This window comes from Siphateles boraxobius, unplaced genomic scaffold (assembly GCF_051911475.1).
Source record: "Siphateles boraxobius isolate OS27281-9 unplaced genomic scaffold, OSU_SipBor_1 8, whole genome shotgun sequence".
Lineage (NCBI taxonomy): Eukaryota > Metazoa > Chordata > Actinopteri > Cypriniformes > Leuciscidae > Siphateles > Siphateles boraxobius.
The window spans coordinates 8,931,348-8,955,296 of record NW_027509208.1 but is presented as its reverse complement, the minus strand read 5'-3'; the positions used below and the strand labels follow the sequence as shown (position 1 = coordinate 8,955,296).

At 36.7% G+C, this 23,949-nt stretch overlaps 1 protein-coding gene across 2 annotated transcripts in view; it reads right to left on the bottom strand.

Annotated features, from left to right (window-relative positions):
• gmds (GDP-mannose 4,6-dehydratase) overlaps window positions 1–23,949 on the bottom strand; it is a 61,216-nt gene that overhangs the window by 26,751 nt on the left and 10,516 nt on the right. For both annotated transcript variants that reach the window (XM_077220309.1, XM_077220310.1), the window contains 3 exons: window positions 15,247–15,439; window positions 14,535–14,639; window positions 7,761–7,888 (listed from right to left, as the gene is read on the bottom strand). In XM_077220309.1, coding sequence (XP_077076424.1) covers window positions 7,761–7,888; window positions 14,535–14,639; window positions 15,247–15,439 — 426 coding nt within the window. The remainder of the gene's footprint in view (window positions 1–7,760; window positions 7,889–14,534; window positions 14,640–15,246; window positions 15,440–23,949) is intronic.

The window sequence follows — 23,949 nt, the reverse complement described above, 5'->3', positions numbered from 1 at the left end:
GAGAGTGACTTTGTGTGAATGTGTGTCCATGTGACATATGTTGCCCTAACAACTGTTATTTTTACTGGCAAACCCCAACATTACAAAAGAAAAGTGCCTGTGTGTACTTATATTTTTCCATCCAATAATGTACGGCATTAATGGTCTTTCCTGCTTATTAATAATTCATGACAGATATTTAAAAAAATTGTGCGCACGAGTGACTCTGGATAAATAAATGATGAAACAGGAGTGACAGATACAGGAACATCTGTCAGCTTTACAGAACAAAAACTAAAGACAGAAGAAGAAAAAAGAGAGAGAGAGTCAGATAGACAGAAAGCAAATATGAATTATTTATGAGTGGAATAACCTGACAGATGTGGGATATTTTCATTTCCAGTAAGTAAATGCAACTCACAAACACACACATTTACACACCAGAACTTTGCATCACTTCAAACGGTGTGGTCTGGACTTCCTCTCACGCTCTAATGGACAAACAACGTAGGTCTGTCTTCAGTCTTGAGACACACACACACACACACACACACACACACACACACACACACACACACACACACACACACACACACACACACACACACACAGAGACACACACACACACACACACACACACACACACACACACACACACACACACACACACACACACACACACACACACACACACACACACACACACACACACACACACACACAGCTGTGAGACTCGAATCTATTAACTTTTACACCATTTCAATACACCTTTTTTGTTACTATAATGTTTAATTCCCTTGACAATGATACAACAACATAGTATGAACATGTCATTGACACTAATTCAAAATCCAAGAATTAATCGATAAGAATCAAGAAATTAAAATTTATTTTAAATCTGAGGTACATGCTTAAAGGGACAGTCCACCAAAAAAGAAAAATTCTGTCATAATTTACTCACCCTTATGTCATTCCAAACCAGTATGAATTTCTTTCAACAGTGTTCACTGTTTATTATCATACAATGCAAGTCAAAGGGATCCAACAACACTGGACTCCACTGACTTTCAACTAGTATGAACAAAAACATTTTTCAAAATATCTTCTTTTGAGTTCCATGGAAGAAAGAAAGTCAAGGTTTGGAACGACATGAGGGTGAGCAAATGATGACAGAGTTTAAGTTTTTGTCTTAACTATCCCTTTAATTGCAGTCACGTTGTACTATTATTAAAATATGTCTTCATGGCAAAAACTGTGTGACTTTGTTTAAAGATGGACAAAAAGCAAACAGAAACTTTGACACAGCTTTTTAGTGAGGATTAACGTTGCGGTAACATTGTGTCACGGTTAGACTCGGCTGGTGGAAAACTGGTGTGCTAACATGGAGGAAAGTGGGAAAATGTGGGCTGTTGCAAACCATGGTACACAGTCATGAATGGCACAACACACACACACACACACACACACACACACACACACACACACACACACACCGTTACTTTCTGTGGTGAGTCAACAGAGGGTTAGATTTACTTATTTGGTCTCTATGTTGCAAAAGACAAAAACTCTGAAGCTTAATATAGAAGCTGTCAGAGAAAATATGTGACTTCACTGAATGATGGAGTGTGAATAAATATGTGTGTGTGTGTGTGTGTGTGTGTGTGTGTGTGTGTGTGTGTGTGTGTGTGTGTGTGTGTGTGTGTGTGTGTGTGTGTGTGTGAGTGTCTCCACTGTAATGACAGACTTTGGCTGCTGAGTACGCAAGAGAAAAATGAAATGGACAGAAAATGAAGCGACATAGGAGGTCTGTAACTCAGTGAGAAAGGACAAGGTGAGAGGTGACGGAGAGGTCAGCCAGGTCTGGGATCGAGAGCGTATGGGTGTGACTCCACACTAAGAGAAAACAGACGTTAGCTGAGGGAGCCTGATATTACAGCGGCATTAGAAACGGTGGTGAGTCTTCGTATCTATTCCAGAGAATGAACAGACCGCAGACCATTAGACTGGATACGTCCCTAGAGTCATTAATTCAAAAAGAAACCGTGCGTGTGTGCAAGAGAAGAAAGAGACAAACAAGTTTTGCTCCAAAACCTAGTAAGCCGTCTCTCTGCCCGCCGTCTACGTAGGCAGCATTCTAACTGTAATGGAACCTCAGAAGTGACCGATTTGGAACGCTCTACATAGGCAGCAGTGCAGTACAAAAATAGCACTCCTCACAGGAAACTAGGCTTATACTAAACAGAGCTTGATGTTAGCATGTTGATAAGCTAATGGGGAAATAAATACGCATTATAATACATAACACATAATTAAGCAGCACAACAGTTTTTAACATTGATAATAAGCACCAAATCAGCATTTTAAAATGATTTCTGAAGGATCATGTGACACTGAAGACTGGAGTAATGACTGCTTTGCCATTTGAAAACATTAAAATAGAAAATTTTAATGTAATAATTAATTTATTAATTATTTTTTGTCGATGTATTAATATAAATGCAGTCTTGAAAAAACTCTTACCAACCCCAAACTTCTGAACGATAGTGTTTATTTAAATATTTAATTGCGCACTATTTTATTAATTATAATAATATAACAATTAGTAAAAAAAATATATTATTTTAAATAAAATATTTAATATAAATTTGAATTATATTTAAATATATTTATAATTGACATTTCTCTGCCTTCTGTAGCATCTGGGATTTCTTTTTAACTGGGCTTGTCGCAAGGCATTCTGAGATCACCTTTGTATTATTTATGTATTTATTTATTTCCACTGGGGAAAAAGCACAACCGATAAAGTCCAATACAGAAGAAAGGAGGAGGAAAAAAAATCATAGTAATATATCAGTTTTTTTTATACACTACACTGTACTACAAATATTTTATATATTACATATTGATATAATATCAGTTCCAGAATAAAGTATCTTGGAGCCATCATGATTAAGGTGCTGACCTTTTGGAACAGCCTTCGAGTCAGGAACGCGCCTAAGATGCATTAATATGCTCACTAGATTTTGGAACAAAGCCAAAAAAATAAAAAATAAATAAAAAAACCTTTATAGACTGAATGCATATAAGCAACAGAAAGCCAAAGAGTGAAGAGCTTCTCAACTCACTGAGGCTGTATTGCAATGTTCATTTTCTGTGCTGCACTGCCAGAGCACAGGCATGATAACAGAACAATGTGATAAAATTCATTTCTTTCATCCACTTTCTAAGACTCTCCTCCACTCAATAATTCTTTTCCTTCCTTTCCTATCTCCCCTCTCCCACTCCCTCTCTCCCTCATATCTTCAGCTCGGCGAGAGGCTGAAAGTTGAGGATTCTGGTTACAGAGGGCATGTGAAGAGAGGGAGAAAACGAAACGAGAGCATCTGCTTTCATCCTCATCACAGTGGGGAAGAGCTCAGCCATGTCAATCACACAGACAGCCAGCTGCCACACACACACACAGTGGAATAAACCCACATTCTTCATATGAGAGGAGAAGCATACAAACCGGGGAGTCTAACAGTCGCTCACAAACACCTCCTCTCAGCATAGAGAGCTTTACACAAGCTCAGGAATGCCCTGTGTTAAATGCTCTGCTAAATCAACCTTAAAATCAGCCCTTTCCCTAGATCACCTTACATATTGTGGGTGTGTGTGTGAGTACTTGTGTGTATCTGTAAGTTAGCGGCTTTTAAAGCTTGTACTCCAAGTTCTCTGACATGAAATGAGGGAATGAATGCGCGCACACACACACACACACACACACACACACACACACACACACACACACACACACACACACACACACACACACACACACACACACACACACACACACACACACACACACACACACACACAAAGGTGGTCTCAGCTTGCAGCTGTGTTTATTTATTCTGCTGGATGCTGGCCACTGGAGTTTAAGGCCCCCACCTCCTACCCCCACCCCAAAATAAAAAAAAACACTCACACAAAACCACCCACTTCATACCAAAATACCCATCAGAGCATCAAATCCTACCAACCCCTATACAGCCACCCGCCGCCTATCACAAAACATACCCAACTCACTTATACTCTGACATTATAGTGTTTGTTATGGGATTTAAATGTTACTACTTTTAATAATTGAACATCACAAGTCGGACATTATGACATATACATATATCTGTGTGTGTATGACTGATGCAAAGCTGTTACATTTTTTAGGGTTCTTTGATGTATAGACAGTTCAAGGGAACAGCATTATTGAACAGAAATTAAATGCATTCCTGCTGAATAAATGTATGAATTTAACTTCTTGTAAAAAAACCTTACTGGTCCCAATATCTTGAACCTTAGTGTATATACTGTATGTATGTAGTATATGTATATTACACTTATTATAAATATAATAACAAATAAAAACAATATTAATAATACATACATGTTTTCAAAACAATTTCATTCATTATTACAACAAAACTGTGGCTGATATGTTATCAGACTATTTTGAGTACGACATTGATTCTATTATATGCATGTTTGTATTTTACACAGATTTTATGGATGCATCCAACACACACACACACACACACACACACACACACACACACACACACACACACACACACACACACACACACACACACACACACACACACACACACACACACACACACACACACACACACACCAAAATTTGCACTACAAAATATCCTATTGGCTGAAAAAGTTCCAGCTGGTTTCCCAGTCTCCTCTGAAAACAATCTCCTCATCTTACTGTAAAAATCCAATGCAGTGTTCTTACAAAGCATTACGACTATGAAAGAAGAGTCTCTCTGAGTGACGGGTCATTGCAAGTACAGTTGGTCGCCGAGCTAATGAGTGATTTGATTGGCCGTCGTGTTCTCATAAAGACCAGCATGATTCATCTCCGAGCTCTCTTTAGTACGTGATTGGTCGGTGGTGCGGATAGATGCGAGAGGTGAGAACGAGGACAAAATCATTTTGTTGCTGGAGAAACAAAGTGGTCTGAGGTGAAATGATCTTAAAAATAACAAAAACATCAGCAACCTCTAAGACCCCGTTGAGAGTTTTATGCTATCAGCTCAGCCTGTGTGTGTTTTCACAGGAATCTTTGAACTTCACTTCATTTGCGCCCTGATTTTATGTCTGTTTTTGGTGGAGGCCTGAAAGTCTGAATTCCATAAAACTATTAAGCTTCACGTTTCAAACAGCTTATTAAGTCATACAAACAGTTAACCAATTAAAACTGTCCGTGGTTCAAGAGTTTACACAAACATACAGTGTTCATCTCCCACTGCCTCAACTACATAGAGTCATATCTGTACGCTTATACTCAAAATACACACTTGGGCGCTCAGACCTGAATAGAAAAGGTTTTGATCTCACACAGTACAGTTAAAAGGTTTTGGGTCACTATGATTTATTAATGTTTCTGAAAGAAGTCTGTTATTGCTACCAAGGCTGAATTTAATTAATACATTAAAAATAGTAAAATTGTGAAATATTACAATTTAAAATAACATTTAGTTTTTTATATTCTTGTGATGGCAAAGCTGAATTTTCAGCAGCTAATTTATTTGTCAAATAAATCCTACCGACCGAAAATTTTTAAACTGTTGTGTACTCACATTTATGACAGTATAAACAGTAATGGTGACTGATGGTGCTTGACATGTTCAAAGACGCGTCTCCAGTGTGTATCACAACAAACTCACTTTCAAACAGGTCTTATGTCTCTCATTAAAGGTTTTGCACAGACTCGAATAGCATGTGGATGAATCGTGAATCTACAGTGCCAACAGAAGATGATTGACACTGTCTGTTTTGAAAAATGTAAACCTAAGGATCTGACAAAAGATTTTTACATTTTTGCACTTTGCCTGGAGGTAAAATACATGGACTGTTTCTGTAGCAAACCGCACTGATCTGATCTACTCCACACACACACACACACACACACACACACACACACACGCACGCACGCATGCACGCACACACGCAGCTTTGGTCTGATTTCCCGAAATCTGCCCCAGTCCTGAGCCACATAAACCTGGCTGCATTATTCAGCCGCCTGGAATACCAGCGTTCCCACAGGAAACCTGGAGCAGCTCACACATGTATGTGCATACACACAAACCAAAAGCTCCCGCTCTGGCAAAAACCTAAAGGAACTAAAGGTCTCTCTAATCCAGGATAAACACGACAGCATGGCTGTGCACTCAGAGGGTAATTACAAGCAAATCGAAAAAGAAAGTGCAAGGTCAAAATACATATTACATATGGCAGACCAAAATGAATGTATAGTTCCAAATCTGAATATATAGTTGTATTACTTATATTAGACTATATGAATATAACATTACTTTTTTCCACTATATATTTTATAGGCTATACACACACACACACTCAGAAGTTTTTAAGTTGAGAATTTTTAATGCTTAAAAATTAATGCTTCTAATGTTTAAAAAATGTGTATTTATTTGATCAAAGCTACAGTAAAACGGTCAAATATTTTTATATTTTGAAATATTAATAAACATATTTATATATTTATTAATATATAAACATATTAATAAACAGTTTTCTATTTGTACTGTATTTTAAAATGTAACTCATTCCCTTTAAAATAAATATAATTTATTTTATTTATAGCTTGTTGAGCGGTGAACTTGTCAAAAATAATGAGAAATGCAGCCAATGAAGTTGCTTTTGGGTCCCTTGGTGGACTCGATTCAATGGGCAGACCGAATTTGGATGACAACGGATAAACAGACACCAGAAATGGAAGAGCAGTTGCAAATTACTACTCCAGAAGAGAGAAATAATCATTTGTCAATAGGTTGCAGATGATTTCATGCACTGTTGCTCTCATTCTGGATTCCAGTTTATCAGGAACTTTGTGATCTCAATCATAAAAAGCTGTCTGATACATGTTGAAATAATTGTGAAGAAATAACATGTGACCACTGGATTCCTTTCCTTAAAAAAATAGCAACAGAAGACAACTGAACTGATGTACACGTTGTATCAGTCATTAAAACAAAGAGTAATACTTGCAAAAACAGTAAAAACTAAGAATGCAGACAGCTATTAAACAGGAATGCACATTGCATCAACAGAAACAACAAGCTAAATGATGAGAACAAGAAACCAATTATGCAATCCAGCTGACCTAATGCAATGATTTCTCACACAACCCTTGTCCAAACTTTTGATTTTTTAAAGTAGGGCAAGTCATACCTCATATTTTGAATCATCAATGTGTTGCATGCAACTGATACAAAAGCATGTGCACCATTTTTATATAATATAGAGAATGAGTACCTGTCTTTCAACATATTTTCATGATTTATCAGATTTCATATAATTAATTAATATTAAAGATCTGTAAATGTATATAATGATTAAAATAAATATATATATAAAAATGTGTGTGTGTATATATATATATTTTTTTTTTAAAGATGCCCTCATCTCAAACTAATGCTAAATCAGTGTGTTGATCATCGGATTAAATTAAAATGAGTCTAAATGAGATTTTGTGTTAGATGCTTGAGTCCAAAATACAAGGCTGAAATCTCAATGGAGCACACACACTTATACAGACAACGTGGCAATGGTTTGGTGCGTAACGTAGCATGGAAGAACTTGATGTCTACTGGAGACGTAGACGTACATGAATTGCTATTTGTAGTCATTCAGTCCTACACACAATCACATGTAAAAAGTCCTCAAAACAACTGAACACTGGATTTGTGAGTGTGTGCGAGTACCTCCACATAATCTTTGGCATGGCCCCAGTCACGCTTAGAGTCCAAATTGCCCAGGCTGAAGCACTGCAACTGCCCGAGATGGATCTTCGCCACAGAGCGACTGATCTTCCTAGTTACAAAATTCGAACCTGAAAAAACATGTACACACAGATAGGGAAAATATTAGAATGAAGCATTCATTCGGCCTTGTCAAGCTCTCTCCCTCATTTTTCTTTTTTCATTCTTTAATTTTTTCTTGTACCTGTCAATTGCATTCATTTTGAACCCCCCACCACCCCCATACCCCACCCAACCCCACTCCATACATAATGTCAGTGCAAATTTGTGTGTTTCGGCCAGAACAAACAGTTAATGTGTCCCTCTCATACACACAGGCAGAAAAACGCACTAACATTCACACACAGGGATAAAATCAGACTCTTGTCTAGTCAGTGGACCACCCTGGAGAATCTGTAAGCCAGTCCAAAGTCCTACTGAGCTGCCAGACATACACACACATGCTTCATCTGTGGGAAACCTTGGACGGTCTCATGTCCTGCTGAGTTGTGCTATAGCTTGAATCAGACAGAGGTGGGAGTTCTAGACGAGAACCTCCACCGCCTATAATACCAGGCCCAAGTCAGAGCAGGAACACACTTACTTTAAGTGTATAAGTGAATGACGACTATTACGCTCTTGACTTGGGCTAAAGCCTGCATGTGTGTGTGTGTGTTTTTGGCCATAAAAGTTTTCTGTAGAAAATCAGCAATGCCGGGAAGATCATGCCCTATTATTGCAAAACAAAAGTCACCAATAAAGGTGGGCGGTCTAAAACATACCCACGCAAAAAACATTGTTAAATTGAGTTACTGATATTCTCAAAATCTACACCACAAATATATTAAGCTTTTTTTCCACTAAGTTTAATGCTTTTTTTTGTTGGGCACTGGTGTTACATCGGACTCAAGAATAAGGATTTTTTTTTCTGATAGCCCGGTTAGGCTAATTTTTTATGAAATTAAATTCAGAATTTATACTTGCAAATAAATATGTAACTGTTTCAGCTATTGTTCATATTTACTTCCTGCAAGTTTTCATATGGTAAAATGACTGATAAAATGTCTGCTTTAAATGCAGTGAGAATTGCTTTGAATAAAAGAGTCTCCCAAATGTGTAAATGTAAATTTATTAGAACTTCCTTTATAAGCATTTATAAGCATCCCTGTAGCTCAAACAGTAGAGCATGGTGCTAGCAACGCCACGATCATGGGTTAGATTCCCAGGAAATGCATTAAAAATGAATAAAATGCCTTATGCAGTATGAATTGTTTTGAATAAAAGCTCTGCCAAATGCATAAATATACATTTATTTGAAAATTATTTAAAATAATGTTTAAGCTTTCCTATAGCTCAAACAGTAGATCATGGCGCTAGTAACATTTACATTAGCAAGGTACTAAAATAATTATAGTGATGAAAAAATGACCCGAAATGGCACAGACCTGAAACTTTTCCACAGTGGCTCTGAGTCAGTGGGTCATCTTTATTGCTAAGCCCTGATCCGTAAAGTAAGCTCAAATGAAAATTAAAAAAATTCACAAGTGAACGGACTCTTTCCACGGCAGGATGTCCGTCATGGGCCCCCCGTGCGCGGGCTTGCTGCTATCACAAAGGGCTCTTTCTAATCCGTGCTAAACGCAGCTCACGACCAGGTGCGTGAGCTTGGCACGAGAAGAACAGTTTAAAATACCACACTGTAAACAGCAGGGTCAATCTGTCGTCACAGACACGCCACAGGGGGGACTCAAGGATCTGATTTCGGTTCACTCATTTAAAAAAAAGAGGGGGGAAAAAAGCGAATCGTAGCCGATTGACCAAACCCTGGTCAGCAATAATGGGTCGGCTATGCGTCTGTGTGCAAGTGTGTTTAAAAGTCCAAGACAGGCCATTTCCGCGCACCGGCTCCTGTTTCCAGTCGGAGTGTAATTAGGCCGTCTCTAAGCACACGGTGGGAAGCTGTGACGAGGAGCAGAGTCGCAGCGGGTCGACCGCAGGGAGCTCTCATCAACTCTAAAACAACCCAGTTTAGGGCTGGTTTAGACCGTGATTATGCGGACAAGAGCACGGCAAAGCCTCAAAACAGGCGGCAGACCTGCAGGTGTGCGTGTTGGCAGTGGGAATGTGCCCGGGCTCTGTCAATGCACATTTTAAGAGTAATGAGCAAGGTTAATGTCGAGTATCTAGATGAAATTTCTAATGGATGGAAAGACGCCCTGCCAAACCAGGTGGAAATAAAGTGTAGTCAAGATGTCTGGTCTATCAGTCACTGACACTAAGATATTTCCAGCATGTGAAAAAAAAACGACTGTCAGTACAAGGCCCTGTTCCTGTTTCTTGACACATGTCTGAACACACATTCATGCAGATGTACACACAAGAACGCACTACCATCGGATTGCCACGTTCGTTTAAACGAAAGACAAAAACACACACCAGCACCCTGAACTCTTTCAGAACCGGCAAAGTTGCGGTGTCAAAACAGAAGAACAGTAACAGGGCTCAATAATGCAGATGGCCTGCAGACCTGGGAGTCGGTGTGAGAGTTTTGGGCCTGAATGGTCCTGAATGGTCAGTTGCCCTACTGGGTAAGTACTGTGTTTTACTCTCTTTTTTTAAATGATATACAGTAGATGCATCATTATGCTTTAGAAACATTTGGTTGTGAAAAATGTAAATATGGACTGTATAACTTCCAGTTATTATTGCAAATTTGATTAAAAAAAAACATACATTCATATGTAAAAATGTATTATAAAAATCCTTTTCATAAAAATGAAATGTATAAATGTAAAATGATGAATGTAAAATTCTATCCATAAAAAATATTTTATATAATTGTATCATAAATATTTTTTTTATATAAAAATAAATCAATGAACCTCACATACTTGAAAATCATAGGTAGTTACATTAGACTTTTTTTTTACAGAAAACAAGAAAAATAATTTCAAATTAGTATTCAATCAATCAATCAAAATATAGGTCAAGTGACAAAGATTGCAAATATATTTTTGACCTTGTTTGGCAAGTAGGAGTTTTTGTCTCTTTATAATATGTGGATGAAATAATAATAATAATAATACAAATAATTGTATTGGGGCCAGTGAAAACATTGCGGGGCAAGAAGAGAATGTGAACTACTGGCCCAAGCGGGCAAGCAGAAAAAACTTTTTGTTGAGTTCAAAGTAACAAACTATGCCAGCTTTGGAGTGCATGTGGGAGTGTGTAGGAAAGAGAGTGTGAGAGAGATACAAGGTGAGGAGTGATGTTTAATTTGAGACATTAAAGGAGCATCTCGTTCACTTCCCTTCTTTGTTGCCATGACTGCACGACAACACAAACACAGGTGTGTGAGGTGGGTAGTCAAGAAGTGAAAGAGCAAAACATCTCACAGCTCATCCAGCAGTGTCTACGTGTGCGCGTGTGTGTCTGCGATAGGTGAGAGGTCCATCGACACCTTCATACAGGTGCAGCCCCTCTCACCTGGAGGTTTAACTTCTTAAAACGCTCGTCTTTCAACAGGAAAGAGAGAATGTGAGCAAACAAAACGACGAGAGATGAGTGTGTAATGGAGGAGCCCTTTAGATGTTGTCTGATTGACTGGCATGACCATTTCTCTCATCTAGAACTACACACTATTAGACGTACGAATCTGAATAGGTGTCAAAGTGCAACTACTTTCACATGCGCACACACCCCAGACGTCTCTGTGGTGGATTTGTAACAGATTATTTTACTCTTCTCATCTTTCGTAAACTCTTTCGAAGCTGGTTTGTTTATTGGTGTAAGTGGACACCGGCTAAAATTCCGAAGTGAATTCCAAACCAGATTAACTCATCATTGCCGGCCCGCCCAATGACGGGAGGCTACCACGGCGATCGGACAGGAAATGAAGTTGGCTTTTTTCACACTATCCCATCCATCTCTCCCCCTGTCTAGCTATCTCTAACCCTCCTCCACCCCTGTACTCCCCTTTTCCTCGTCTTCCTTCAATACACACACACAATCGGTTAAAAGTCTAGTCTGCAATGTTTGTCTCACCGGCGTAAAAAAAACTAACGCTAGTGGATGATATCACTGCTCTTCCTTTGCTCTGAGGTTGTGGGTGGGGGCACAGAACAACACTCTTGTTGTTGAGAAGATTTCATGGCTGCACCCTTTACCGAATGTTGTGTCATGATACTCCCCCGTAAACCAATCGCAATGAAGCTGGCCACACACACAACATTCTCCCTGGACTCCTTACATCACTTCCTTCACTGTAGTCCGCAGCCCTGTTATTATCTGTGTCCGAAACCGCTCCCTATCCACTATATAGTGCACTATATCGGGTGTCAGACATTTTATAATGGTGTCCGAATTCTGAGTGAACGACATCATTCCCTACATTTGTTCACTACTTTTACCCACGACTCTCTCAGAATTCGAGTGTACATTCGATGTACACTTGCTGAAGCACTATTTCCCACAATTCACTGCGGAGAGGACGGAGCTCCTGTGAAAGTGCAGGAGCGAGCGAGTTTAAACCAGAAATTACTTTACAACTTTCTAATTTCTCCTTTAACATTTATTTCATGCTAGTTTTCTTTTTAAATCATTACTTGAATAAAACATTAAAATATTAAAACAATATTATATAGATGAATTTTAAAATTAAATGAAATTATATTAATAAGCTACATTTTATAGGTTTTTGTATTATATTTATTTTGTATTGTATTTATAGGTTTCATATTATGTTTTTATTAAAATATATTATTTAGGCATTAATTCAATTTAATGTGTTTTACTAACAGCCAGGTGTTTTAATAATTTGTGGCATTGTTGTTAACTTGTTAAACTGTAAAGACGAGATTATAATTTGGTGGATGATATAAAAATATTCGTTAATCATCTGTAGGTAGCGTATTCATTTGAATGTAATCATAACAGTCGGCTGAGGTGCTCAATGACCACGTCATCTGTGAGCATGAGAGTTTCTAACAATTTCAATCGATGAAACTACAAAGCTGGCACGGAGGTATATATTATTACAAAATAAAGTCATTATGATTGTTATGTTGTTAATATTATTTTATAAAGTTAATAAAACATGTAAGATAAAAGGAGTTTTACCACTACGTGTGACAAAGCTGTTGTATAGCACAGTGTATAGCGTCCAAATTCACTCACTTCATTTCGTTCACTCTTTGCAGATATAGTGCACTTAAATGCCATACACTACATAGGGATTAGTGAACGAGTGAGCGGTTTCGGCCACAGCAATTGTATGTTTTAAAACCTAGTGAGCCATCTTGATGTCTTGATTTGCTGGCTAGATAAGTACAATTCTGTCAGAATTAGAAATTACACACTTTTTATACATGTGATAGAACAAAACTGTCACTCCGATTACAATCACTGAAAATGTCGCCACTGCAAGCACTTATAATGGAAGCCATCTAGTTGCTGCGTCACGCTACACACTTGCAATGTAAACCGTTCCGTTGCACTGTGACTGCCATCACAACACTGACAGCGCCTTTACAGGGTAAAAAACACTCCAGAGGTTTCGTCTAGAAGCAAATTTTAGTTACTCAGCAAACTTTGAAAGCTTGACACCTAAAATACACAATTTAACACAAAATGGTCTGATAAATTTGCCTCATTGTAATCCATCTTTTGGTTCTTAAAATACATTAAAGTGAATTTATTTTCTTGAATATAAAATATATTTGCATGTGCAGAGAGCATACAGTACTATCCAAAAATTTGCAGTCAACGAGATTTTTTTTCCAAAATAAATACTTTTAAAATGACAGTAGACATTTATATTCCTATAAAATATTTATATTGCAAATACAGGTTGCTGCAGCATTAGATACATTTATTAAAAGAATCCTAAAAAAAAAAACACTGTATAATGGTTTCCACAATCCACTTTTTGCAGTTCTTTCATGCAAATAAATGTTACATGTTTATTTCAACCAAAAATAATAAATGTTTCTTGAGAATCAAATCAGCATTTCTGAAGGATCATGTGACACTGAAGACTGAAGTAATGGCTGCTGAAAATTCAGCAAATTCATTTTAAAATAGACTGACATAGAAAACTTATTTTTAACTGTAAAAGTATTTCACAATATCACTGTTTTTACTGTAATGCAGCCTTGGTGAGCATAAGAGACTTCTTTCAACAACAACAACAACAAAAAATCATATTGACACCAAACTTTTAAACTGTAGGGTAGATAAATTAAGTTAAAGTTAAGTTCACCAAAAAAACATTCTTCAAAGTGTCTTTTTTTGTGTACATTCGACATGAGGGTGTGTAAATTATGAAAAAAACATTCATTTTTTGAGTGAACCTTCTGGAAGCATTTATGAATTCTAATCTAAATGTATTTGTGTGCAAGAATTACATTTTTAAACTCTCACTGTTAATTTGTTATAAAAAGGGTGTTGAGTTGTTAAGACTGACCAAACACTGACCAACAACAAAATGATATATGCGTCATATGCTTTGTTGAATGAGGTGATAAAGTTATGAGGTCTATCACATAGCAGTTGGTTACTGCACATTTTTCAAAACCAAATGAAAATAAACAGCACCAGGCCTACTTTTGACGTAAAGTTGCCCCAAAGCAAAGTACTTTCATTTTCTCTGCACTAGAACAACCAAACATTCAATTATTTTTTTAAAGCTATATGCAGTATGTAGGAAGATTTTATGAGTGGTGCGTCTTAAACTCTGACCTCTTCTAGGACTCTCATGATTGAACAAGATCCCATTCACAGCAAAGAGGTTATAGGCTTCCCTGAAGTTGACCACTATCCAGTATGCATAGAGCTTAGCAGCACCTGTGGAAAAACAAGCAGGGTATAAACAACAGAGAGATAAAACTAAGGGAGAGACAGAAGGTTACTGCAATAATAATTTTAAAGAAATGTTATCAATAATTCAGACATATGATGATTTTCAAAATATAAAATACCTATATATATATATATATATATATACTCTGCAGTTCTAAAGTTTGGGGTCAATAGGATTTTTTGAAAAAAGTTTTTGAAATAAGACTCTTGTGCTCAACAAGGATGCATTTTCTTTCATGAAAAATACAGTAAAAATGTTTATATTGTGAATCAACACTAAACGGAGTTCAGCTGAATAATGAAACTTTTCTTTTAGAGCTGCTTTAGAGCCGAAATTAACTGTTTGCATCACTGAATCATTTTCCTGTAATCAATGTCAAGTTGCTTTGAAACAATCTGTATTGTATAAAGCGCTGAATATATAAAGGCGAGATGTCTTGACTTAATGGCAATTTAAATTTGCATTACTCAATAAAACTATTAATCTCTTTCAAAAAATCTTACTGACTCCAAACTTTTGAACGGTAGTGTACATATTTTATAAATATGCAAAACATTTAAAGTATAAGGTACTGCATGTGTGTGTGCTGACCATAAGGGGATCGTGGGTAAAATGGCGTGGTCTCTTTCTGGGGAATTTCCTGTACTTTCCCATAAAGCTCACTGGTGGAGGCCTGGTAGAAGCGGACTGTGTCAGTTAAACCGCAGGTCTTCACAGCATCCAGCAGCCGAAGTGTACCCACCCCGTCAACATCTGCGGTGTACTCAGCCAGGTCAAAGGAGATCTGGCAAACACAAATCGTGCATGCATAAGACTTAATGCAAAAATATACAAGTAAATGGATAAATGAAATTCAGTGCTATGACATAACCCAATAAAATAAGCCAAAAAGTCAACAAACATGATTGAAATATGTTTAAAGAAATATGAAAACAAGTAAGTGTCTAGTAATAAAACTCGGCACAAAACCCACAAAGCTGAGAGAAACATTCTTGTCCTTGATGGTTGATATCAAGTGTCTTTGTTTGCATAGAGTTGCATGCTCTGCTGTTAGTGGAAAACACACAGAGCATCAAAGGGTTTGTCTTCTAGCTAGGGCTGGCCGAAATGGCCTAAAAAAATCAGATTTTCAATTTAACTTCTCTCTGTAGCAATTTTTTTAAGTCCAACTAACATGCTATGATCATGGCTTTCCTGAGGTAAATGTAACGTTACGTGACATTGTTCTCCAGCTGTTTTATGGACCTCTTTCCGCGGGTGAAAAACACGTATTGATCGATTTTATTACATTTCGGTAAGTTGAACTGTATCTTTCAAATTACCTATTGATCATCCGTGTTTATTTACATGTACTATTAACTAGTAAAGAGTAACAGATGATCGATTCACGAATCAGTCGTCCCTTCTTCTCTCATGAAAGCGGGAAAGAGAACAAGCAGATGCCAAGATTATCTGTAAATTTAGATTTTAATTTAGGCCTGTTCCTCACAAAACTCTGTAACATTAAAATAGTGCACAAATACCAGTTTTGTATTTTCGCATTTTGATAACTGGAAACCCTAGTAATTGTATTTGCATGGAAGAAAACAACCATTTACAACAACCATGTGTTCCACAAAGAACGAAAGTCATGAGATATGTAACAAGGGTATGAGTTAGCTAATAAATGTACATTTTTGGGTGAACTACTTTAATATTGCAAATGGTTTGGGGTGCTACATCATGCGACTGAATTATTACATGATGTGTTTTTGAGAGAGAAGGTCTCTGCTCTAATTTAACGAGTTCAGACATACTTAATTCCCAAACACAAGTGAGCCGGGGAATCCCTGACTGAAACTGAGATGGTGAAGATACGGTGAGAAAGACAGACAAGGACTGAGCAAGAGAAAGAGAGGGAGAGACTAACTAATCTAACCTGTTCCTCAAATTTAACTTCTCAGAATCGCACCTACACGATTTTCCAATGAGACAAACCCTCTGCAACAGGCATGATCTGAATAAGTTCTGAAATACCCAAGTGCGCATCTGTAACCACACCTCAGCATGAAAACAAAAAGCGACTGACAGCTGATTATCGTGAGACTTAAACGATACTTAAGTGTCTTCGCAACGCAAATTCACATCACTTTCAAAATAATCCTTATAATGCTGCAATGGATTGACTTTCGATGTGTTGCTTGGCGGTCGTCCAATAGCTATCATTACCGTTGCTGGGATAATTAGACTTAAGTTTTTAGGACTGTGCAAACATGCTCTTAAATGTGAGCCAAAACATTCAATCATACCAGTTAGAACTAAGAGAGACATGTTTCTGTCAGGTACAAGTAGATTTATGTTTTTAGATTGTGCCTTGCGGAGCGCTTTCACGGCATCTTGCCACGCCACAAGCAATTTTCATTTCTTGGGCATTGTTTTCTCCAAACAAACAGCCAGGACACTGATTTCAAATGTCACAAATATGCCAAAATAGTGCTATTAGAGGAACACCGATACCGTAATTTGCTCGTTCCAGCTGTTTCTAGTAGCAGTAGCCATTGCGTTGATGCAAGAGAACGTGCTATGAACTCCAAATTGCTCCATTTACATTTGTAGGCTAAGAAAAGACATGGAAATTACAGGGATGTTATGTAAGTGCGGCCGCATTTTACACGTTATCTGAAGTGAGTAGGAGACTTGTAGAAAATTGTGCTGCGAAAGCAATTTCTTTGTATTTACACAGCAACTTGGAACTGTCAGGGGGGCAGAATTAATGTCTGACATTGGGAAAGTCCCCATGCCCAAGGCGACTCGTGCACAACCGAAAACCCTTTTCTCTTTTGGCTCTACCTACCCCCTTCCCCCCAATCGATACTACTCCTGCACTACTCACAGCTTCGGCACGTCAGGATTGGAATTCATCAGCTAATTAAATCTATGCTTGAGATGACACCAACTTCCCTCGCTCTTCTGCCTGCTCAACCAGACACGCTCACCTCATCATTCACTCGTTCCCTCAAACATAAACACACATGTAAACATGGCAACAGCCTGGATCATTATGGGCTGCGGTTGGGGTTGCCCCAGGCGCAAGTTGTCTGTAGCAATCGCAGAGCTAATACAAGCTTGAGTGTGTGAGAGCTGAGGGAGGGAGGGGAGAAACCATGACTGCGAATAATTAGGGAATCATTTAGCCTGTTACAGATGACCTTAAACTGTCTCCATCCTTGTAAAAACAAAGCTCTATTTTTACCACATCTTATGTTTCCAGAAGACAGCGTTTCTCGACCATTTTTGTCTCGTATAGCCCCATAGCTCCATCCAAAACTAGAGATTTTTATTTTGTCATTTGAGTTCAATAAAAATAAAAAAGAATTATTAATTATTTTTAAATTAGAGATGCATCATTTTATTTTCTAATTTGTTTAAAAAATAAAACGGAAATAAATTAAAAACATCACATTAAATTTTTTAAAATTAAAACAAAACAAGATCAAATAAAATAAATAAATAATAAGAAACATTTAAAAAAATTTATTTAATAAGAAAATATGATAAAAAATATTAATTTAATAAATAGAAAATAAATAAATATTATATATATTATAATAAGTAAATAAATTAACTAAAACTAACAAAAAACTAAATAAAACAACAAGTGGCTGACCTTGATGAACATTTAATTTCAAACACATGGCTAAAAAAAATGACATGAACTTATTCTGGGAAGGCCTTCCATTAGATGTTAAAACAAGGCTGCGGGATTTGTACCCATTCAGTCAGAAGAGCATCAGTTAGGTCAGACACTGACGTTGGGTGATGGGTTCTGGCTCACAGTCAGCATTCAAATTCATCCCGAAGGTGTTTAGGTCTGGGCTTTGTGCAAACACTTCTAAAGTGACGAGTATAGTGCAGTCCACATAATCCGACCACACGTTTTTCATCGTGCTATTTCATTTGCTTGAGAACAGCACAGACAGACACAAGGTTCTGTTCAGCTCCTGACAGTTGACAGTTAACCTTGCGCTGCCAGCAACCAACAACTACCACATGTGAGTGGTCTCTGACTGAACCAACTTTCTGACACACACACAGCACATGTGTCATCACAGTTGACAGGTGCTGTCATTTAGGAGCTCAAAAGAATGAGGTGAGCAATTGTGTGTGCTTATCTGTATGTCAAGCAGCCTATACTAAACAATGTTGAAACTGACAATGCACAAACTGATATGCCAAAATCTGCAACGCTGAGCATCCGCCTCAGTTTTGTTGCATTAAAAGAGCTGAGCAGTGCAGAATGCGCTCCAGATTAACACAAAAAACACCACAATATCAAATACGAGTGCTTGGCCAACTTATTTTGAGAGTAGATGATGAATGCTTCCAAGCTATAAATAGCTGTAATTATAGACTCTGGTGTCTAGTAGGTCTTTCTGCAGACCAAATTCATTACCATATAATTTTTACTCTCAAATGTGTGTTGTCATTACATGCCATCCACTAACCTGTCTGAAATAATCCAACTCACAATGTCAGACTGACTGTCTCTTGTCCAATCGATTACCCTTCATACCCGCTTGTTTTTATGACTTGCAAATGCAAACATTTTGTTCTCTGCATTATATTGAAGACTGCCCCTGCAAATTCTGATTTACATACACCACAGAGGTAATGTGATTACATGACAATACAATACAATAACAAGCCAAACTAAAACATATATAAAAATACATAAATAAAAATATATTGTCAATTTAAAGGGTTGGTTCACCATCATACAAAGCGATCGTATCTCTTCTTAAAATTCAAATGATCTATTTATGAACTTTTTGAAGCGACAAAGTGGTAGCAGCGTAGGTGTCAATGGAGGGACAGAAAGCTCTCAGATTTCATTAAAACATCGTCATTTGTGTTCAGAAGATGAACGAAAGACTTATGGGTTTGGAACGACATGAAGGTGAGGAATTAATGACAGAATTTTCATTTTTGGGTGGACTATCCCTTCAAAGTTATCAAACACATATAGTATATGTTTCTAAAAAATAAAGTGAATAGCTTTTGTGTGTTAAGGCTTGTAAAAATATTGTCAGGGCAGTACAAATTTAAGCTGCTGGCCTGACTGGGGGCAAAAAAATATTGTATCCTTATTGTTGAGCCCTGCTTGCATATCTTGAACTTACAGAGTACAGATCTAAAGGTCACGCAGACAAATGGCACCAGAGTCCAATAATTTGCACAGCTTAAAAAGGAAGCAGAGAGGTTTCTGCGATAGATGAAAAAGCACAACGTGGCGCTTTGAGATTTTTCCACCAATCTGCATGAAATAAAGGACGTAAAATAGAAACGTTGAGTAAAGTACAAACATTGATAACATTTCTCTGAATATAACGTGATAACTGGTGGCTTATGTTTTGGTATTTAAGCTCTTCTCTTGCGTCCTACTTTACATTCATCATAATCTTAAATGTCATTAATCATTTTTAGAGTTTACTTTGGATTCACACACTATACTAATCTGCAGTTGAATATTTCCTGATCCTAGTCTTCCAGTCACTTGAGCCAACATCTCTGGTAATGCTATGATCCAAACTATCATTCTTTATTTTTATTCTTTCATTCCTTACTTCTGTTCAACATCTTTACCTGATGTAATGGCAATAATACTAATAATACTAATAAATAAGAATATCCATAATCAACATGAGTATATAATAAAGGCTTCTCTTGACAAATGTTGACACCTTTAGGGCAGGGCATGAGACAGGAATGTGTCAGTTTATACCACACAAAGGATGAATTGTTCATTGCACTACCTGCTTTTATTCTGTAAACGGCTATTTTCCACTTCTCAACCAAGCGTTGAGTGCTTGTGCCAGTGAATTCACAAAAAATGGCATATTTTTCAGATGTACCATAGAGTGTCAATCAGACTATTACCAAAATTTTACATGAGCTGATGTTGTTAAGTCAAGCAAACTTAACCCATTATCTTAGACTGAATATTGCAAAAAACGACAATGTGTACTATATGACGGACCTTACACTCGTTCCTTTGCCTAATGTGAAACAGTCAAAGCTAGACTAGAGATGTCAAAACTGTTTTTGTTTTTTGACAACACTGCTTGATGTGCTTTATGTTGCCACTTTCCAAAGATGAAAAGTTTATTGGGTCATCTTTAAAAAAAAAAAAATATTTTTTAAATGCTGCAAAAAAAACAAAACGTGCATCCACAAACTAAGTGATGTGTCTATAACTGGCCAACAAAATATGCACACAAATTCTTAGTTGGACATTCTTTTAACTTACATAAATAAACAAATAAAAATGACCCACTGATTATAATTCATATAATATAATTCATATAATATATCTATAAAATATACATAATGATTAGAATGATTAGTCTACCGAGTAGCAAATACAGAAAAAAAGATTACATATCATGTGTCTTTTCTACCGCTCCCAGTGTCTGAATAAGCATGTTATACAACATGTCTACCACACAAACAAATGTGTTTAAAATTTCCCTTAAAAGAGCGACTGAAATGGGAGTGCAAACATTTTTATCTCTCATAATTAATCACTAGTTTAATAGGTGCTGTCATTTAGATAAATCAAAATCATGTTTTTAACATGATGTAACACCACTGAATAAAGGCCTGTTTGTTGGCGGTGACGTCAGTGGTTGCAGGTGACAAGAGTGGAATGATTTACACAAGCAATTAACTGTGTGTGACTGCTTGCGTCCTCTAGATACCCAATTAGGAAACAAGGAAACTAAGGCTCAGTATAACACAAAGTCTCCTACATTGCAACCACAACTTTAATAAAAAATGCTGTCATCATTAGCGGAAATGCTTGAGCTGAAAGAATTTTTCAGTGGGTCACTCCGGCATTCTCTTCGGCATTTGCTGTCACATCTCTCTACAAGCATGTATACAATGTCAAAAGTCTTACCTAGACAAAGCTTACATTTTACATCAAACAGATTCATAAGCGAACACAAAACACATTCTAGTCCAACACTTGTATATTAGCTACAGCTCTGCACTAATCCAAACACAAACACAAAGCTCATGCCAATCACACCCTACCTAACACGGTGAGCAAACAGATTCTGCTGCAACTATAAGAGAGATATCTTATTCTGAGACTTTCAGAGTCGAATAGAAACATACTAACCGTTTGGAGTTGACAGAGAGGTCAACTCAGAACAACACAGCCCAAATACCACAGATGTTCTTTTGTGTTCTCAGTTTAATTACTTTAAAATATATATATATATTTTTTTTAAAGAGTCAAAAAGTGATTCGGAAGAATTGAATTAAGCGTCAAGTTCCTCTAATCAAACAGGGTACATTCATTTATGATTTCTTTTTATTCTGCAGCCCTTTGTGTGTTACTTCCCTCACAATCTCAGCCAAAAAAAGTGCCACTTGAACTCAGTATCATGTTATCTAAGTTTGATGTGGTCATACGTGACTAATTGTAGTTTGCTATCCCACAAGGCAGCTCCATTTGTGGTTATTTGATAATAACCGCAAGGTTTAAACTTGTACAAACAACATCAAAATGTAAAGCACACTGTGCTTTTTTTGGTGGTAAAGTCGACATTATGGTTCACAGCTTTTCTTTATCTGTTGCCAAACAACATGCTGAAATGCCAGTCAGAACCGGTTGCATTCACATGTAAATAACGCCATTATCTCTCCATTGTGTTTGCACACACAGACCTCCTGAAGCTGGTATATCCCACCTGAATAATGCAGTGTTGTTTTATTGTTATCACCTCATAATTTGTGTTAAGCATGTCTAACAGGTGCTATAGATTTTCCATTTTAATGTGATAAATTAATTATTAGATTTGATAGATTTTTATTAAAAAATAATTGTTTATATTATATTAAACAGAATAGTACTACTCCATTTAAAGAGATACTGTTCTAAAGTTTGTCACAGTAAGGTCTTTTATGATTCTGAAATAAGTCACTTGTGCTTACCAAGTCTCCGTTTATTTGATCAAAAATTCAGTAATATTTAATATATGTTAAAAAGTTATTTATTCATGTGATGGCAAAGCTGAATTTTCAGCATCATTACTCCAGTCTTCAGTGTCACATGATCCTTCAGAAATCATTCTAATATGCTGATTTGATACTCAAGTAACTTTCCTTAGTATTATCAATGTTGAAAACAGTTGAAAACATATTTTTCTGGCTTATTTGATAAATAGAAAGTTCAAAAGCATTGATAAAAAAATAGAAATTCTTTTTAAATAGAATTATAAATATATACATATATATTTCAAGGTTACTTTTGATCAATTTAATGTGTCCTTTCTAAATTAAAGTATGAAAAATTTTACTGATTCCACACTTTTGAATGGTAGTGTATATTTGTCCCTTGAATATAGCACGTAAATTAAATACAATGTAAAGTAGCAATGCTAAAAATAAAACAACTTTTACTTAACACAATTATATATATATATATATATACACACACACATGCATGCATGCATACATACATACATGCACGCACACACACTGTATATGTTTGTACTGTACTGTATATATAAAAAATACTTTGATAAATGTAAAAGATTTTTTAACATTTTTCATATATTGTTTTTTCTACATAATTATTAAAACATCAAATTTAAAAATGTTTCTGTAATAAACAGGAACAGGGCAAAAGGAATAGTTTATCGAACTCCATTATAAATCAACAATCATTTCAACATTAGTCGTATAACAGAGAGCTAACATTTTGTTGGGCAACATTAGACCTGAACACCCCATAACTATTTTAATTCAATCACAGCTCATTACAGTCTTTACACTTGTTGTCTTTCTGTCATATATCCTTCAGATTTATGTGACTAACTCAAACAGGACTATGGATGCTCACAGACAAAGACAGAATGTGGAAGGAGGGAAAAAGCAACTCACTTTCTTCCTGAAACATTTCTGTAAGAATAAACAAACAAAAACCACCAAGCGGTACTCAAACAAAATAGCACTTTGCTGACCCCTGTGTGTAATAACTGGAAACCGAGCATGTGTGTGTATGTGTTTTCTCTGCCACTCTTTTAGCCAAATCCAAACAAAGTGCGGTGAGTATAAAATGTAAACTACAATCAGAGAGTAGCAGTGATCTACCACTTCATTACAGCGGGCACTGATTGAAACGCCTATCTTTAATGAACATACCCGGCTAACACACACATTTACAAGTTAACTAGCCTAAACTTAAGGTATAATTAAATCAAGCTTGTTTATTATTCCACATAGCAATCCTGATTGCGGTTGTCA